Source organism: Delphinus delphis, chromosome 14 (genome assembly GCF_949987515.2).
Source record: "Delphinus delphis chromosome 14, mDelDel1.2, whole genome shotgun sequence".
Lineage (NCBI taxonomy): Eukaryota > Metazoa > Chordata > Mammalia > Artiodactyla > Delphinidae > Delphinus > Delphinus delphis.
The window spans coordinates 30,292,258-30,311,395 of record NC_082696.1 but is presented as its reverse complement, the minus strand read 5'-3'; the positions used below and the strand labels follow the sequence as shown (position 1 = coordinate 30,311,395).

Genomic DNA, 19,138 nt, shown 5'->3' with positions numbered 1-19,138 from the left:
GCTGTTCAGGAAGGTCTGCGCAACTAAAGAGCAAACTAACTTAGAATATAATCAGAATCCTACCAAATATTCAACAGATAACCTATCCCAATTTCAAAGAAAGAGTCAATGCCTCAAAATTATATATATTCATGAGAATTCCTACCAGAAGAATGTCAGCTTTATTCTTAGCAACATTAAGTAGAAAAATAGATTCCCCTGGCTCCAAAGATTTGAGTTTCCAAAAGCTGTGTATCCTTTTCTAGCCGGTATGTGCACCTTCCTAACTAAGAACAATGAAAACAAATATAATATTACACAATTTCCAAAGGAAATCATTTTACTTTGATATCTCAGATTCAGAAATTCTGAAGTAAAAATAAACATGAAATTTCAAATAGGGAGTGTTTGAGATGATCATATTTCTTACATAAATATTTAGAAGGAAAATCATAGAATCTGATATAACACTTATGAAATAAAAAGAATTAAAGTTAACAATAAAATATTCCTCAAAAACATTACAAGTATTTCATTAGATGGACAAACTCTGAGAATCAAGAAGGAAAAACTCCGAAACATAATATTTATTTAAAAGACAATACAGTTTGTGTTGAAGACATTGTTTGCTAGGGAGAGATGGCTTAAAAATGGAATGGAAATTGCAACATTCTTAATTGATTGGACTGGCAAATCAAGCGGTATTGAACCACTTGATTCTCTCAAGGAGTACGCAAGATACCACACAAAAATTTAATTTTATTTAGTTTATTAATATGATCCAAACAGACTTAGTTTAAGAAATGAGCAAAAGACACAAAACAAGATTTGGCTGATCTATACTATACCAAGAGAACCAAAAAAGGTGACAAGATTTTCAGTTGGTGACAATTTTACGATGGAAAGTTAGTTTATTATCTAATATAAAAATACATCTACAAGAGCAACTGTGACTCAGATTGAGCCAGTATGCAACACGTGTGACACCCACCATGGTCAGGGAGGGACCTCACACCCTCCTCAGCTGGTTCACACTATCTGGCCTTTGCCCTGGAGCCCCACAAAACACCCCTCACAGCACAGAGTTTGCAGCCAATTACATTTTCTCCTCAGCCTACAATCAGTTATGTACCATTTCTATGTTTCCCATAACCTCTTTCTTTTTAGATAGTGACAGAGCTCAAGGAAAAAACTCACCTGGCCAGTGCTGAGCAGGGAAAGGGGAAAAAAAAGTACTTTGAGATGGATTCAGGGTAGTTTGGGACTCAGACTCAGAATGGGCACCATCAGAAAGCATTGAGGTCCGTGGGTAATGCACAGAAAAGGACAGAACCAGGTAACGCGGAAAGGTAGGAAGGACCACCGTTACATCTGGGAAGTCACACCAGAGAGCAATAAAGAGGAAGACAACTGGAAGGGAGAGTACTTCCTTTTACACCTTTAAGATGAAAACATTAAAAAAAAAAAAAAGGGATATAGAAACCGAATCAACAATTTTAAAAAGTAAAATAACAAGGAGTATTTCAATAAAATGAAATACAGAAGGAGATAAAGAATTCTTTTACTTCCACTTGACTTTATCCATAGTTTTTAAGAGGTTATATTAAGTCAGGCCAGCTTTGCTCTATTTGGGGGTCGATACATTTTATCAGATGTTTCTGAGGAAAGGACGAGAACCCGACTGACATCTCTCAGGCAGCCTGGGAAGAGGGGGAGGGGAGGAAGGGAACATGTGAAAGGAAAGTCTCCAAGAGCTTCACCCTCACCCTTCACGCCCAAAGTGTCTTTAACCTGCACTTTCGGATCTCGGAAAACCATGGTGACGGAGCACAACAGGATTACGTGCTTAGCGGTGCACGTAATTACAAGCTCGCGGTGCTTAGTGTGCCGCCCAGAACCATGAAGCACAGGAGCAGCTCGAGAGACACACTTCCACGCAGAGAAGTGGAAGAAGCTCCACACATCAAAGGCTCCTCTTTATAGGGTCTTTCTATATCTGGAGGTAATGCTGTCATCCCTTGAATCTGCAAAGGAAAGAGCAGACATTGCCACTGAGTGTGTGATTTAAGAGCAGGACTGCGGCCAAGCTTGCTCAGCCTTTGCGCTTCTGCAGGGCTTAAAGGGGTGGCGGTATGGATGCTGAAGCTGTGCACCGTCCGGGTGTCGGAACCTTAAGGATTCCCAGCGAGGGGGCGAAGAGGGCCGGACACGCCCTTGGGAAAGAAGAGATAGAAAACACGCTCTGTCTTTTTTTGAAGCTCTCATCCCATTTTATTCCTTCTTCACCCCAACTTTAGTTTTAGAATAGATTGCCTTCTTCAAAGGAAGTGGAATCAGGAGTTTGGGGCCAATCTAAGTAATCACTGAATAAATTCGCAGACATATCAAAAGACAAGATTTGGCTAATCTATACTATACCAAGAGAACCAAAAAAGGTGACAAGAGCCAGACCACTGGGTTTACGGATATCTGTCTGTTCCTTTGATTGTACCTGTTGTGGATTCAGGTAAGATGTAACATCTGATTTCCCCGAAGATTAAAACAAAGTGGGGCTTACCGACCACTCTGCGTTGTCTGTCTTGGAACACCTCACGTTCACCGGCAGGTTAAGGACAATCTTATTGAAGGCAAGACCTTCCTTTTTAGTCCATTTAAACTTATTCATTGCATCCATGAAAGAAAGGTTTTTATACTGCTTGGGGCTTTTAATAATGAAAGGCCAGGTCCTGAATTTAAAATAAATAACCATAATTAGTCATATTCAGAACAAAAGCATTACATGTTTCCATCACTTTTCAACATTCTAAAATAGACTTCATACTTGTTCATTTTTACACACACAGATAACCTAATGCAAAGCACTGATGAACTCTTAAGCAGTTGCTAGAAGAAATACATATAAAATAAGGAGTCTTTAAAAAAAAAACAAAATTCCTCGGTTTAGTAACAGATGGGTATTACTTTTAAACAAATCGTTTTGGCTTAGAAAGCTTCCCCAGAGCCTCCTAATTCCTCACGTACTTGTTTTGGTTCCAGTTAACAATATAGCTGGTAAGCATTCAGTTCTGACGAGTATAATGCTAATGGTGTAATGAAGAAACGTACAGAATCTCAAAAGGTACTGAACAACGTTGGAAATTTCAATTCCATGATGTTGAAAAGCCTGACCGCTGCTGGCTGCCCTGTTTTAGCTTGCCTAAGTGACAAAAAGTTTTGAAAAATTTGAAATGGAACCAGTGTTTTTATTTTTTTTTATTTTTATTTTTTTTTTGGAACCAGTGTTTTTAATATTCCACTGAGAAAAAAATACTCTACAGATGATACCTTCTGCTTCTACTTGCTGCTCTAAAAAAACATATGTTAAATGTCCAAGAAAGAAGGACGAAATCACAGAAGAATGACATGACCAGCTTCAAGAGGTGCTCTTCAGGTGACGTCTTTCATTAAATATAAGTTTGATATTATTGATTCTTGAAAGAAGGAAAAGTGTAAGTGTTGGCATAGCTCAGAAATTTATATAAACTACTCCATGGACCTTCCAGGAGATTATCATGGGTAACCAGTAGGTATTTGGCTCCCTTGACACCCCAAGAGGAAGTTCCAGTGATTTTCAGTAATTAACAATGAATTAACCTCCAGCTGAGGAATCTCTATTTTTAATATTTGATCTTCACAATTTCTTCATTTAATTATGTCACTACTGACTCTCTCTCTTACACACATAACCTACTCAGGCACATTGAATATTATCTTTTTAATTAAATTAAACATCCTTTATTAATCTTTTACAGTTACGAAGATAAATTTTTCATGTTTAAAACAAAATCATTTCCTCTGTACTCTAATAAGACAATGAATAATACAATAGGTCATATATGAGAATCTTTATATTCTTTATTCCTAACCTTCTTTTTCCTTTAATTAAAGTCAATATATCTTTGTTGAGTTTTAAATGTACTATTTTGCACAGAGACCTTAAAGTACCATAGACAGCAATGACCATCATACTACATTAAACATATCTAGCAATGACCTTAGATCTATAACACTGTAAATTAAATACACTGTGAAGACCTGCAGAGATACAATCCAGAATTAGTATAAAATAAAACTTGTACATGTAAAAACATGCATAAACTAAAAATCTGACTTGAAAGAGGACCATTATATTCACATACAATGTCCTTTTAAATACACTAAAAGCTTTATATTTCATTAAATATAAAATAACTTTAAATAAAATATTAAAAATCAAATTTACTTTTCAAAGAGCTAAGGTATTTGTCTTGAAAAAAGGAAAATCAACTTCATCACCAGGGAAATGCTGGGGGTTAGCGGGGTGGGAGTCGGGGGGTGTGGAGATCATCAGCCTGTAATCACCTAAAACACCACAAGGTGGCAATGGAATCTCTGCTAAAGCACTAAGGTGGACGAAGTGCCCTAAATTTTCCGCAGCCCTGCTGGTAAGAGTGAATAGTGTATTACATACGTAGATGAAATCTTAAAAAGTTTTACTGCTAAAACAAATTAGTAAACTAGTATCTGTTTGAGATTTCACAGTATAAAATGACAGAAGAGGTATAAACACATTTATTTACTTACTATAAATATATGGAAAAGGATGTAGGAAAGGGTAGACCCAATCAATCCTATGTTGGAGCCAGCATGACAGGCTGGGTGAGGAGAAGCACGTCACAACCTCCCTGACCTGGCATCTTGTCTCATTTTTATTGTCTCCTTTCCCTTCCTACTAAATTTGTTCAGGCTCCTACTCTGTAACATCACACCAACTAAGTTCCTAATGTTTCCAGCCTGTCCTACACCACACTTCCAGATTACCACTGGAGAAAAGAGAAGGAAAAGATAGAATGAGGAGAAATCCTGAAAAAGTAAATATTTATCCTGAGTATTTTTCCTTAAAAGACTAAGCTGTAAACCAGAAACAGGTAATGCTAAAGTAGCAAGTTCTTCTGCTCTCACTGGGACTGGGACTTAGTTATTAGAAACATTAGGAATGTTCTAGAAAGTAAAACAGTTACATTTCTGCACATCTGGGCAGTGTCCAAATGACTACCCAGATATACATATAAATAGAAGGGTATTATTTATATATCACTATAGTTGATAAAAAGGAAGGATTTAATATTGATGAGTAATTTTCCTGTGTAAGCTTAATTTAATTGACTAGTTGATTTAAAAATACACAAATATGGAATAAACTTAGACTATCCAAAATAATTTTGGAAAAAGAAAAAAATGACAAGTTTGGAGACTTACACGTTACACACTCTTATTTCAAGATTTACTATAAAACTATAATAATAATCGAGTGTGGTATTATAGTAAAGCTAAACATGTACCACAATGAAACAGAACTCAGAGTCCAGAAATTGTCAGTATATGGTGAAATGATTTTCAGCAAACCTTCCAGAGTAATTATATAAGAAAAGGGTAGTTTTTTTCACCAAATGGTTCTTGTACAACTTGATATCTGTGTGAAATACAATGAACCTCAGCATATACGACACACAAAAAATTATTCAAAATGGATCATCAACCTAAAGCTAAAACTATAAAGTTTTTAGGAAAAAAAACAGGAGAAAATCTTCACAACCTTGGGCAGGCAGCAATTTCTTACGTGGGATATCAAAAGCACAAAACAAACCAAAAATGATAAAACAGACTTCAAAAAATACAGTTGAAAAAGTAAAATCAAGCCAGACTGGGAAAAATTATTTGCAAACGTATACCTGACAAAGATCTATATCCAAAGTATAAAGAACTCTTTAAAATTATGAAGGACTCTTACAACTCAATAATTTTTTAAAAAGTAACCCAATTAAATGGACAAGAATTTGAACCATTATGAAGGAACATATATAAATGACTAATAACCATGTGAAAAGAGGCTCTGTATCATGCGTCACGGGGAAATGGAAAATAAAACTACAATAAGATACCACTGCATACACATTAAAATAGATAAAATTTAAAATCTGGAAAATACAAAATACATTGGGAAGATTGTTAAGCAGTAAGAGATCTTATTAATCTGGTGAGAATGTAAGAAGGTACGCTCTTCTGGAGAACATTTTGAGAGTCTTATGCAGTAAACATAAACTTAGTGTACAATCCAGGGATTCCACCACTAGATGTTAACGCAGAAATTGAAAACATATGTCCATACAAGGATGAACACAATCATGTTCATAGCAGCTTTCTTCATAATAGCCACAAGCTGGAAAGAATCCAAATGTCTTTCAACTGGTGAATCAATAAATGAATTTGGGTATATACACACTGGAGAATACTACTCAGCAATAAAAAGGAAAGGACTGCTGCTACATACATACGTATATATTCATGTATATATATGAATCTCAGTATACATTCATCAGTGTAGATGAATCTCAGAAACATTGCAAGTTAAAGAAGCCAGGCACAAAATAGTATATACCATCTTATCCTATTTTCATAAAATCTAGAAAAGATCAAAGCCAATAGATAGTGACAAAGCAGTTTCCTGGTTTCCTGGAGCTTTGTGTGGAGGGGGGATTGTCTCCAGAGGTGTGAGAGAAGTTTTGGCGGTGATGAAAATGCTCTATATCTCATTTGTGATGTGGTTAAACAGGGGTACACATCTGAGAAAACTTTAGAACAGTATACTTAACCATAGGGGCATTTTATTGTATGTATGTTCTACCTCAAGCAATTTGACTTAAAAAAAAATAAAAAACATAACAAACCAACAGAAAAGACACAGTATATACTTTACCAATCAAATTGCTACAGAAGGAAACCAGGAAATCTGACTTAACGAGGCACAACTCCTAATCCTCTGGACACTCCCTGAGCCAGTGAATGCTGGGAAGCACCCAGTAAAGCTGAATCTCCCTGATGGAAGCAAAAGCTTGAGAGCTGCAACAGATTTGACAGCATGATATAAGGCCTGGGACATTCCCTTATGGAAAGGCATTCAGCCCTAACCACTTAGTAAACATCCTCTAATAGATTTTTAATAAAATCTGAGGAAGGAATAACCCATGCATTGTGATATAGAGTCCCACCTCTACACACACAGCGCTTTACCCTCAAAATACAGAAAAGGAAGTACATAAAAACACATCACCCAAACTTCAAACTGTGGTGTGGAGAGAAAGAAGGCTCTCTCAGATTTGCTTGGAAGGTAGTAAAAATTCACCTATGTTTTACCAGAGCAAAGAGAAGTTTTAAACAGAACTGGCTCAGCGTAAGCAAGAAATGACAAACAACCATGCAAACTTAGGGTGAAAGGAAATTATATCACATTTCATATAAGGAGACAGAAAAAATCAACTCTAGAGGAAGATATAAATCAATTATACTGGAGAGAATTCCCTCAAGTGTTTCACGCTGTAAGTTTATTTAATAAGAACATGAATTCAATTAAACAAGAGCTCAAATACAAGATGATAAAACAACACAATGAGATGAAAAGAGGGATAGCAGACTAAAGGAAATAAACTTAAGACAAAAAAATTAGTACCAAATAAGTGAGAAAAAACAGAGAGCAGAAGAGCACTTCTGAAAAATTATGGGAAGAAGCTTGAGAAAAATCCCAAATAGATTAGAAAAAAGTCTGTAGATATAAGATAAAATTCCCTTGAAATGAAAAAAAAAGAAGTGAATATATGTACTGAAAGAACACTTTGTGTTTCGGGAAAATTTGATTCATATGCTCAACACTGAAATATGTTCAATTTAACTTATGAATTCTCCAGGTAGAGGAAGAATGAGCCCATTCATCCAAAGACATCTCCAAAGGGGGAAAAAACCCTAAGACCCCAAAATATTATATGCTGCCCAAATATAAATGCAGAAATTTTCAAATATAAAGGAACTCAGGGCACATGGAAGCCCTTCTTGATTAAGCAACTTGAGGACAAAACCCTGAGGAATCAAATTAAAGAACTCAGAAATGCAGACATCATATAAAGATTAGGGATTGTCACTGAATCTATAAAAGTTGCATTAAATATTGTGGAAATTATGTTTTAGAATTAAATGTGAAAATTTAAAATCTTGAGAATACAAAAATTCTAATATAAATAATACATATTTGGAGGTACAAAAGGGAGGTTGGGAGAAAATGTGAATGTCCTCATCTTTATGATCTAAAACTGAAACATGTTTTTTAAAAAAATGTGTTAATATCTTTTATGATCTATTTTCTCAACATTTGAGAGCTCCTTTATACAATATTATCTCTTGTAGTTAAAAACAATAGCAATGTTTATTTGTTCAACAGTTATTCAATTTTGATTTAGTTTCTTTTTCTTCTGATAAATTGAAACAAAATTAAATTTTAATATTTTTGTTTAAAGCAGTGCACAAATTATAATCTTTCTAATGCTACTCTATTCATCTTCATATCAATACCTACATAGAAAAATGTCTGTAATGACATTCCATTAATGTTAGTGTTGCTTATTTCTAACAGAATTTGGGGTGATTGCTTTCGTCCTCTTTTTTTTTTTCAATTTATTTATTTTTGGCTGCGTTGGGTCTTTGCTGTGCGTGGGCTTTCTCTAGTTGCGGTGAGCGAGGGCTACTCTTCATTGAGGTGTGCGGGTTTCTCACTGCGGTGGCTTCTGTTGCTGTGGAGCATGGGCTCTAGGTGCGTGGGCTTCAGTAGTTGTGGCATGTGGGCTCACTAGTTGTGGCTCGCGGGCTCTAGAGTGCTGGCTCAGTAGTTGTGGTGCATGGGCTTAGTTGCTCCACAGCATGTGGGATCTTCCCGGACCAGGGCTCGAACCCCTGTCCCCTGCCCTGGCAGGTGGATTCTCAACCACTGCGCCACCAGGGAAGCCCCGTCCTCTTTTTTAAAACCTTTTTCCGCATTACCTAAACTCTATAATAAAGCCTGTGTGACTTTTACACCTTATCAACATAAAGTAATTTTTTTCCTGCAAAGAAAAATACAAACACCTCTCTTGATTTTTTTTTTTTTAAGAAATAGAACAAATAAGGCAGGAACTTTCCATCACATAAACCTCACTGGAACCACACAGACAGTGGTGATGTATGGTGCAGCAGAGAATACAAATTTATCTGAGCTCATTGTCTACTCTGTTATCTGATCTTTGGGAGTTTTTTGTTTTTCCTTAAGTCTTGCCAGATCTGTAGGAGGCAGAGAAAAACTGCATCCCCCAAAACAGACAATTCCTGAGACAGGATGTACTTGTCTCTATCTTTCCACCAATGCATCCTTTAATCCTAGAATTGCTACAGAATGTTTAAAAAAAAACTGGACACCTAAATAGTCCTTATATTAAAAGCAAAAATAGGAGATTCTAGGTTATATGTTATATAATATCCCTGTTTAGTATTGTGTCCTAAAACCAAATTAGCGATATTCTTATAAGCAAAACAGAAAAAAAGCACTCAAACCATTTCTCTCTTTCTGATCTTTTCACCAGAACCTTGTTGGTTTGGCCTTTAATGATATTTATGTCAGTGTGATGACGAACTAGACTTGAAAGTCTGATTTAAAGTCCAAACATGTATTTTATAACAGAGGCTCTTTTTCACTCATATTTTTGAAGAATAACTATATTTAAACATGTAGTTAAATGGTTTTATGTGGGCAATAACATCTCAAAACTGGCCTTGTTCTTTGAAGCAACCCTCCCTGTCTTGAGAAGTGATGAAAATCCCAACTTCAATATTTCCTGAAGGAGACCAAACGTGCGGACACTGACAGAACTCGTTGGGACACAGGAGCTGAGTGTTTCAGAGACTTCACACAAGTTGAACACAAAAGAAAATAACTGGACCACAGAACACGTTTCATTCATCTTGTAAATACATGGTTTTGAATGTTCATCCAACATTCACTCCAACATTCTCTTGATTAGGAAAAGTTTCTAGTCAATACGTTAAAAATATTCTAAAGGGAAAAAAAACCTACTTAAGTCTTAGTAAGAAACAATATAATCTCAATATTTTAAAGACAAGACTACATCCTATTGTTTTTAGAATGATGTTTTATGTGCTGTTTTGATTTTTATTGATATTTTATTTACTTATTTGCAATGTAGTTATTGATTGTGAACAAAAAGGCACATATATCAGCAACCACAATACAAACCCCAGCTCCCCCATTTAGTATGTACTCTATGAGGTTGAACAGATTTTTAATCTCATAGCTTCCATTTCCTCCTCTAAGCTGGGATTGCAAATACTGCTCTACCTATTGGAATTGTGTGAAAATAAATTAAATGAACTCATGTATGTGAAAATACTTCATAACCTACAACCTAATTTACACCAGCATTTTGTTATTTGTATTTTAGTAGATACAGACTTATTGTCTACTGGTCATTGGGTTGTCTGGATAAGAACTCAGTAGAACATATCTATGACTAGCAGGTTTAATTTAAAAATAAAAGTGTTTTTAGTTCCTAATTTATAATCCCTATAAAATTTTGGAACAAAAAGGAGACCAGGGCTTCCCTGGTGGCACAGTGGTTGAGAGTCCGCCTGCCGATGCAGGGGACACGGGTTTGTGCCCCGGTCTGGGAAGATCCCACATGCCGTGGAGCGGCTGGGCCCCTAAGCCATGGCTGCTGAGCCTGCGCGTCCGGAGCCTGTGCTCCGCAACGGGAGAGGCCACAGCAGTGAGAGGCCCGCGTACCACAAAAAAAAAAAAAGGAGACCATAATTATATTCTCCTTCAGATCTGCATTTTACCACATCCTCATTAAGAGTTTATTTAAGCTCTCCTTAAATACACCCCCTCAAAACTCTATGTGTATCTTTTGCCTAATTACATCAGTCCTTTTCATTTTGGAAAATCCTAATCATTAGAAAATACTTCCTTATATTAAAATAAAATCTACACTTCAAAATTTCTACGAGCCACCCTAATTCTTTGTGGCACTACTAAGAATGGATAAAATCCTTTTATTCTACATCAACCTTAATATTAATAATAATAATTAATTAATAATAGTTCTCCATTTCTTCTTCAAACATGTTTCCCTGCACCATTCACATATCCTTACTTTCCCTTTACTCTTCTCTTTCCCTCACCATCTCCCAGAGATGCAGTCAATCGACAAGTCCAGAGAGTGCTACCTTCAAAAGCTAACCTGATTGGAACCATTTATAAACACTATTGGCACCATCCTGGTCCAAGGCACCCTCACCTCTCAACTGGACAATCACAAGTCTCCAGGTAGATATGATTCTTTCCAGTCTTGCCCTCCTAGAGTCCCTTCTCAATGCAGTAGCTAAATTAACATTCATAATACCCTATACCTTATAATAGCTTCTCTTCACACTTAAAACCCAAAGTCCTTATGTTGCCTGAAAAGTTCTACACTATATGGTCCCACTTGCTCTTAGACCTCGTCACCTACTCTCTGCCAAATTTCGCTCTGCTTCAGCCAAACTCACCTTCTTGCTGTTCTTTGAACATGCTAACCTCATACCCAACATCCATTATACTGGCTTTTCTCCCTGAAGAGTATACTTGCATATCTTTCTTTGACTGGCTCCTGATCGCTGGGGTCTCTGCTCAAACATCACCTCCTGCTATGGTCTGAATATCTGTGTTCCGCCACCCTCCGAAATTCACATGTTGAAATCTTAATGTCCAGGGTGACATTATTAGGAGGTGGGGCCTTTGGGAGGCTCTGTCCTCATACATGGGATTAGTGCCCTTATAGAAGCAGCTTGAGAAAGCTCCCTTGACCCTCTCCCACATGAGGTCACTGTGAGAAGGTGGCTGTCTGTGAGGAAGTGGGTCCTCACCAGATGCTGAATCTGCCAGAATCTTGATCTTGGACTTCTCAGCCTCTGGAACAGTGACAGATACATTTTCTGTTGTTTATAAGCTACCCTGTCTATGGCAGTAATGAGTCCAAATGGACTAAGACACCTCCCAAGAGAAGCTCTGACCACCCTACTGAGAACAACTATACACTTCCTTCACTGTCTTGATTATTTTCGTAACATCTTTTAATATCTGAAATTTTATATTATGTTGTTTATTTGCTTATTACCTCTTCCCCACTCTTGCACACAATCTCAAGGGAGCAGGAATGATATTTCTCTTGTTTATAATTTTATCCTAAGTCATTTCTATTATACGCAATTATGCACAAAGAGTTAACACAGAAGGCGTGAGACTGCCATCCTTAGGAACACCTGCTTGGAAGGCTGACCTTTGGCTGGCATCAGGGAACTTAAATAGCAAACAATTTCCTATAGGACATAAAACTTTCTCCAAATGATAAGAGTAACTTACTGTACCTAGATTGTCTGTACGAATGATGCTGTTTATGTTGAACACTTGCTTTCCTTCTGGGAGTCTGGAATTTTGGTATTTGCTAAGCAGAGGGCACCTATGTGACCAGCCCCCAATAGAAACTCTCAGCACTGAGCCTCTAATGAGTTTCTCCAGTTGACAACACTTCATATATGTTGTCATAATTTGACGTGGGTGGAATTAAGCACACTCTGTGTGACTCCACTAGGAGAGGTCTCTTGGAAGCTTGCATTTGGTTTCCTGTGGACTTTACCTCATGTGCCTTTTCCTTTTGTTCATTTTTCCTTATATTCTTTCACTGTAATAAATATTAGTCATGAGTACAACTATAAGCTGAATCCTTTAGGTCTTCCTAGAAAACTACTGAACCTAAGAGTAGTCTCAAGGACCCTGGACATAACAAGCAAGAAGGTCCCTTGGACTCCCCAATTGAAAATAATCAAATAGAACAGCACATTAAGGAATCCCATACCATGGTGATGAATCTACTCTGAAAATAAAGCCCATCCTTACCCCTACCATGAAATCCGTTTACTACTTACGTAACTGGCCTGTAGATCTCCTTAACACCAATGAACTGGAGTTGCTCCATAATGTCTGGGATACTCGCACATCGAGTCAGGTTAATTCGTGGGTAATAAAGAAGGTATGAGAGACACATTTCATTCCTGGTGCTTAATCCTCCCTGAAAATGGAGATACTTTATTTAGAAACGTATATGTTCCACCAACTCTGACACTTACAGAACACAAGCTGCAAATGTTATGCAGTTTCTTCCCGTATTGAAACGTCATAAACCTTAAAGCTGAAAAATCATCACTTAAAGGCCAATTGGGTTTTTCAAAAGATAGTGGCACAGTTAAAGATTAATAAAGTTATTTCCATCTCTTTAAAAGCTGCCTTTCTTAAATAACTTAATAATGTCCTCAAAGTTCAGAGTATGTGATGTAAACTTCTCACCACAGTGAACATTTCAGAGGATGTTCAGTAACAAGATACCGATCGGTCAATGTGATGGAATCTTTGCCTGATTGCACTGAGTTTTCCATAATCTTGCTGTCATGTGTATAAACATCAGCAGCTGCATACCACAGGGGAGGCACAGTTCACAGTTTGAATCTAAGTAGTAAATTAGGTACTAATTAAAAAAGAAGAACGGCATCTGGAGTTGCTACAACAATGTCCAATTCTCAACCAAGAGTTATTAAACATGAAAAGAAACAGGAAACTATGATCTGTATTCAGGACAAAAAGTTAGTAGAAATAAATTGTGAGAGGACATGGATGCTGGATTCAGCAAAGACTTAAAAACAGACATAAATATATTTAAAGAGCTAAAGAAAGATGTTCAAATAATTAAAGGTAAATATGTGAAAAATGAGTGAACAAATAAGGAATGACATCAGACAAAGGAAGACATTAGAAAAAAGAACCGAATAGAAATTCTAGAGTTGAAAGGTACTATAACTAAATTAAAAATTCACAGGATGAGGTCGAGAGCAACTTGACATGGCAGAGGAAGGAAGCCGTGAACTTGAAGATCAATAGCAATTTCCCAACCCAAAGAACAGAGGAAAAAAGACTAAAGAAAGTGAAAACACCTCAGAGATCTGTAAGATAATATTAAATGTTCCATGTATGTAATTTGAATTCCAGAATGAGAGGGAAGAGAAAAAAAGAATAGAAAAAAATATTTGAAAAAAATGGTGGAAATCCTCCCAAATTTAGTGAAAAACATTAACTTACAGACCCAAGAAGCTCAATAAATGCCAAAGATAATTATGAAGACAGTCATACCTAGACACATCATGGTCATATTGCTAAAAGACAAAGAGAAAATCTTGAAAGCGGCAAAGAAAAACGATACATTGCATATAGGGGAACAGTAATACAGTGAACAACTGACATTTCATCATAAATGATGGAAGTAATAAAACGATATTGGAATCACATTTTCAAGTGCTCCGGAGAAAAAGAAATTAATCAAAAATTCTGTATCCAGCAAATCATCTACCTTTCAAAAGTGAAGGTGAAAAACATAGTAGTGTTGTTCATAGTTATACATTAATGTAGTGGTTAATATGCAATGATTTTACAAACTGCAAAACAGAATGCTTTGCACTTGATGCAGGATTGGGCAAAAGGAGAAGCTGATCTCCTCAGTGCAGCTGACACCTCAGTAAATATATTTAATTTGTTCCTGAGCTGGGTTGGCTATTCAGAGTTATACCAAATTGTAGGAAGGGAATTGGGCTTTTGTATGCTCACATCAACCAGTCATTGGCTGCTGGCTGCCCCACTGAAGAGAGTATAACTTTAAGTGGGTCATTCCTTGACACCGATGGCAATGTCCAGTGAGGGACACACTTCTGCTTTTTTTCTATTGTATGTTTGTCTTATGTTATGGATTTATAGAATTTATTTTATATGCTGGATACTAATGCTTTGTGTATTGCAATTTTTTTTTTCAGTTTAGAACTTATCTTTTCACTTAATAGTGTTTTTTGGGTAACCAAAAGTGTTAAGGTAATCAAGTTCATCAATCTTCTAATTTATAGTTTGCACTTTTTATGTTCTGTTTAATAAGTTCTTACCCCAAAGTACTAAAGTTATATTTATATATATTTCTCCTAGTGGTTTTAATATTTTGTTTTTCACATTTTAATGTTTAATCTCCCTAGAAATTATTTTTTTGTGCATTGTGGGAGATAAAGATGTAATTTTATTTTTGTCATCTGGATACCCAACTGTGCCAGTAATTCTTTAATGAAAAAGTCCATCCTTTGCCACTTATCTGAATGCCATTTTGATCTTAAACCAAGTTTCCATACAGGGGGTTTGTAGGTCTGTTTCCAGGATCCCTATTCCGGTCCACTCTTCCAACTCTGGACCCAAACCACACTATTAATCACCATAGCTTTAAAATAAGTCATCAAATCTAGTAGCTTGTTTCCCATCTTGTTCCTTTTAGTAGTGTCTTGCCAATTCTTAACGCTTTGCTCTTTTATGTAGATTTTACAATAAACTTGCTCTGTGTAAAAGCTAATAACATTTTTAGAAATTTTTTTTAAAAAAATAGAAAACCTTTGGCTAGGTGAAGATTTCTTAGTTAGACACCAAAACCCCAAATCATAAAATCTCTCTGATCTTTCTTTACTGGAATTATATCAAATTTATAAACCAATTTAAAAAGAAAAAAAAAGAAAAAGAAAAAGATTATCTTTGTTTCACTGAGCTTTTCTATCCATGAACACAGTATCTCTTAATTTCTTTAGGTGATCTTTAATGTCTTACATAATGACTAATAATTTTCTCCATAGAGATCAAACACATCTAATGTTATTTTATTTCTATAGGATTTATAGCCTTAAATTGAATTTTCTTGATATAATTTATCATACACTAAAATACAAATAACTTTAGATTTATCAGTTTGGGGGAGGTTTTGATGTGGAAAATTACAATATCTGTAAATAATGTTTTATTTCTTCGCTTCTTCCTTTCTGATCTTTATATCTCATTTTTTTCTTTTCTACTACGACATTGAATAAAACCAGTGATAATAAACATCCTTGTCTTCTTCCTGACTTTAAAGAATTACTTCTAGCATTTCACTTAGTTTGATATTTGCTATAGATTTTTCACAGCTAATGTTTATCTGGTTAAGGTAATTCTCTCCTGTTCCTAGTTTGCTAAATGTCCTTTATTCCCCCCATGACTGACAAATTTTATGAATGCTTTTTCTGCCCCTGTTGAAGTGATCATAAGTCTTTTTCCTTCGATCTCTTAATGTATAATGGCATTAGTGTATTTTCTAATTTGAACCAATTTTACATTCCTTAGTTAAGGCCAAATCAGTCCTAACAGTTTTATATAATGCTGGATTTGGTTTGTCGATACTTTGTCAAAGTTACTTCCCTCTGGTGCATGTTGTGGACCTTTCTCGTATTGCCCATATCAAGTTTCAGTATTAAGCTTATGCTAACTTCCTAAAATGAGTTGGTAGAAGGTGTTCCCCCTTTTTTTGTGCTCCCTGGAAGAGACCGAGGAAGGCATGAGTGATTTATTTCTTGAATGTGTGGCCGAACTCCCCAGTAAATCTGTTGGGACCAGATTTCTCTTTGGGTCAGAAGCGCTAAGGTCATGGAATTTATTCTTCCTTTTGAAGTCTCGATTCATCTAAGTCCAGACTCACGCGCATGGTCATTAGTGACCACAGGTCTTTATAATAATATTTGGTGAGGAAAAACTGAAAGACTAAGGATAGCTTTTCCTGAAGGGGTCACTAAATTATACTGCAAATATTACCAAAGTATCATTAGTTAATCTGATAAAATGCTAAAACAGCTCTGATTTTACTTTTATGATGATTCATGTTCAAGACATTCAGGAATTTTGCTTCCAAATGTGAATGCTTTTCACTTATTTCTCTTCTAAGATCAAAGTTTATTCCTCCTCCTCCACAAATAAATTTTAATAATAATAAAATTCTTCTTACCCAAGTCATCCGGGCTCTATCTTTTGTGTTGTAGCGACACTCAGTAATTAGATTATCTCCCTAAAACATAAAAGTAGAAGCTTTCAGATTGGAGTTTCATGTTGTTCTATTTATCTAATACATTTGTAAACCAACAGTTTAATTTGCTATATGAATGCATGCATTGAGTACTTTGATTCATAAGAAGACCTTTGATCTATTAAATTCTAGGTTTGCTCATATAATAAGCAAACAAAGAAACAAATAAGGCTCTCTTTGTTCAAGCCAGACTCCACCATGTTCTAGCTGCATGACCTAGGTACGGAAATGACTCAACTGGGCACAATTTGTTCAACTAAAAAATAATGATAAAAATAGCACTTATCTTGCACAGTTGTTGGGAGATTACATGACAGAGCACACATTTAGCTCTTAGTGCAGATAAAACACTTCATAAAAGTTAGCCACAGATACTAGTTATTGTGATTATCTCCTCATCTACATTATTTTCTTTAAAGGTCCTTAGGTATTCATTTTCTTAAAACAGATTTATGAGGCAAATTACTAGTAATTTATTTTTCCCGTACTTTCCAACCTTTTGAACAGTTCTGCACATAATGAAAATAATTTTTTATGGCTCCCCAGTCAGGTGAGTGGACAGGCTATTCATCAGAGGGAGTGAGCTCTGGGTAATGGCCCCCAGATTTGTCCTCCCTGCCTAGATATTCCGAGAGCCCAGAGATCAGTAGCTCAACATATTTATACCCTACCTATGGCACACCACGTATGTGTCACAAGGAGATAACCCAATAAAACTGGGTGGAGAGTCCCAAGACAAGACAACACCATAAAATGGAGGGTAGTCCTTAAGAATCTTGAGATCACTGTTTCTCAAATTTCATCTTCCTACTCTCAGGGTGTATCAGGGAATTTCTGCATGTAGGAAAGATATTGCTATTACTCTCACTTCATAACTAGTATAAGTACCTGACTTTTAAGAAGAGAATAAGGGTAGGAATTTATATAACTATTGAGCTTGTTGGCCATTAAACAAAAAATCTGACAAAATGAAGCATCATAAAATTTTTTAAATTCTTCATTATTATAAAACATAAAATCCTCTTCTGTGTCCTTCCACTAGAACCCCAAGTACTGTTGCAAGCTGGATTACACACAATAGAATAATTAGCTATGTCCAAATATCTTTGCCAAATGAAAGAATTACCTTATATTCATTTTTACTGAAATGAAACTTCCAAAAACTATCTTATGGTGAAAGCAAACTTCTGATCTTACCGTTACCTGAACTGCAAGCCAAAGGATCGTTAACTGGGGAGTCAAGTAAAAAACAAACAAACAAACAAAAAAAGATGCTTACAGCACAAAACCCAAGTTTTTATTTTCTTTGTAAATCAACAACTTGAGTTGCCCCTGGGAATAGTAAGAAAAATGAGTTTCAGTTTGGGAAAACAGAGCAAACACATTCCATGTGGCTTGTGCGACAGCCACGTGGGTGGCTTTGAGGATATGGACGAGCGAGTTATTTCACCAGTAGAAACCTGGCTAATTCTCAGCAGACCTACGTCTCAGGACTCTGATGACATTCAGTGAAAAAGAACAAAACAATCATACTGGTAAGATTGTTCGTTCTTCCTTTAGGTACTGAAACTCCTGGAAATTGAAGTCAAAATCATCATCATAAGCGAGTAATCTCATTTCCTCCCCTTTGCGAAAATGACGCAGCCGGATGCCTCTGCCTGCCAGGTGAGCGTGGAGCAGAACAGCAAACACGTGGATGCCACTTGGCTTTTCAACTTCCAAAGCCTACAGGGGACACAGGGGAGGCCTGATTAGCCCAAATAAGCTCAGACAGTTCACCTTAAAACAGACTTGTAGAGACAACTGAGAAGAAACGCTTACACAATTTGAGTGAATGCATGAGCTGCCAGACATTTTGAATTTGGATTTTTCCTGACTTATACCTAGCAATGATATCTTTGTGAAGCAATACTGGCTGGGAGAAAAGAAAAGGAACTAATGCTTGCTGAGGACCAACTGGACCACTTCTAAATATTATCTTTCTTCTTTCTTCTTTTAGTAGGTAGGAAAGCAGTCAAAGCTCCTGGCAGAAAGATTCCAGTATGTTGGTAGCTTGCACATTGAAACTCTTAAAAGGAGAATCTATTCCCACTTTTCCAGATAAGAAAACTGAACTGGGAGAGTGAAATTAAATGAAATGCTCATGGTCCTACAGCTAGTGGTTGATGTCATGGCAATTTAATTCATGGTCTAAATGGCTTAAATAACTCAGAAGAGCACAATCTTTCCACTCCACCAGTCTGCCACACTGTCTACAACCACAATATCCT

At 36.3% G+C, this 19,138-nt stretch overlaps 1 protein-coding gene across 1 annotated transcript in view; it reads right to left on the bottom strand.

The window, feature by feature from the left end:
- Positions 1-673: 673 nt before the first annotated feature.
- The window catches only part of MOXD1 (monooxygenase DBH like 1), an 82,571-nt gene continuing 64,106 nt past the window's right edge, over positions 674-19,138 (bottom strand). The window contains exons 8-12 of the mRNA XM_060030528.2: positions 18,402-18,593; positions 16,791-16,850; positions 12,835-12,977; positions 2,537-2,705; positions 674-2,003 (exon numbers count right to left, since the gene is read on the bottom strand). Of these exons, the coding sequence (XP_059886511.2) occupies positions 1,842-2,003; positions 2,537-2,705; positions 12,835-12,977; positions 16,791-16,850; positions 18,402-18,593 (726 nt within the window). The 3' untranslated portion in view covers positions 674-1,841. The remainder of the gene's footprint in view (positions 2,004-2,536; positions 2,706-12,834; positions 12,978-16,790; positions 16,851-18,401; positions 18,594-19,138) is intronic.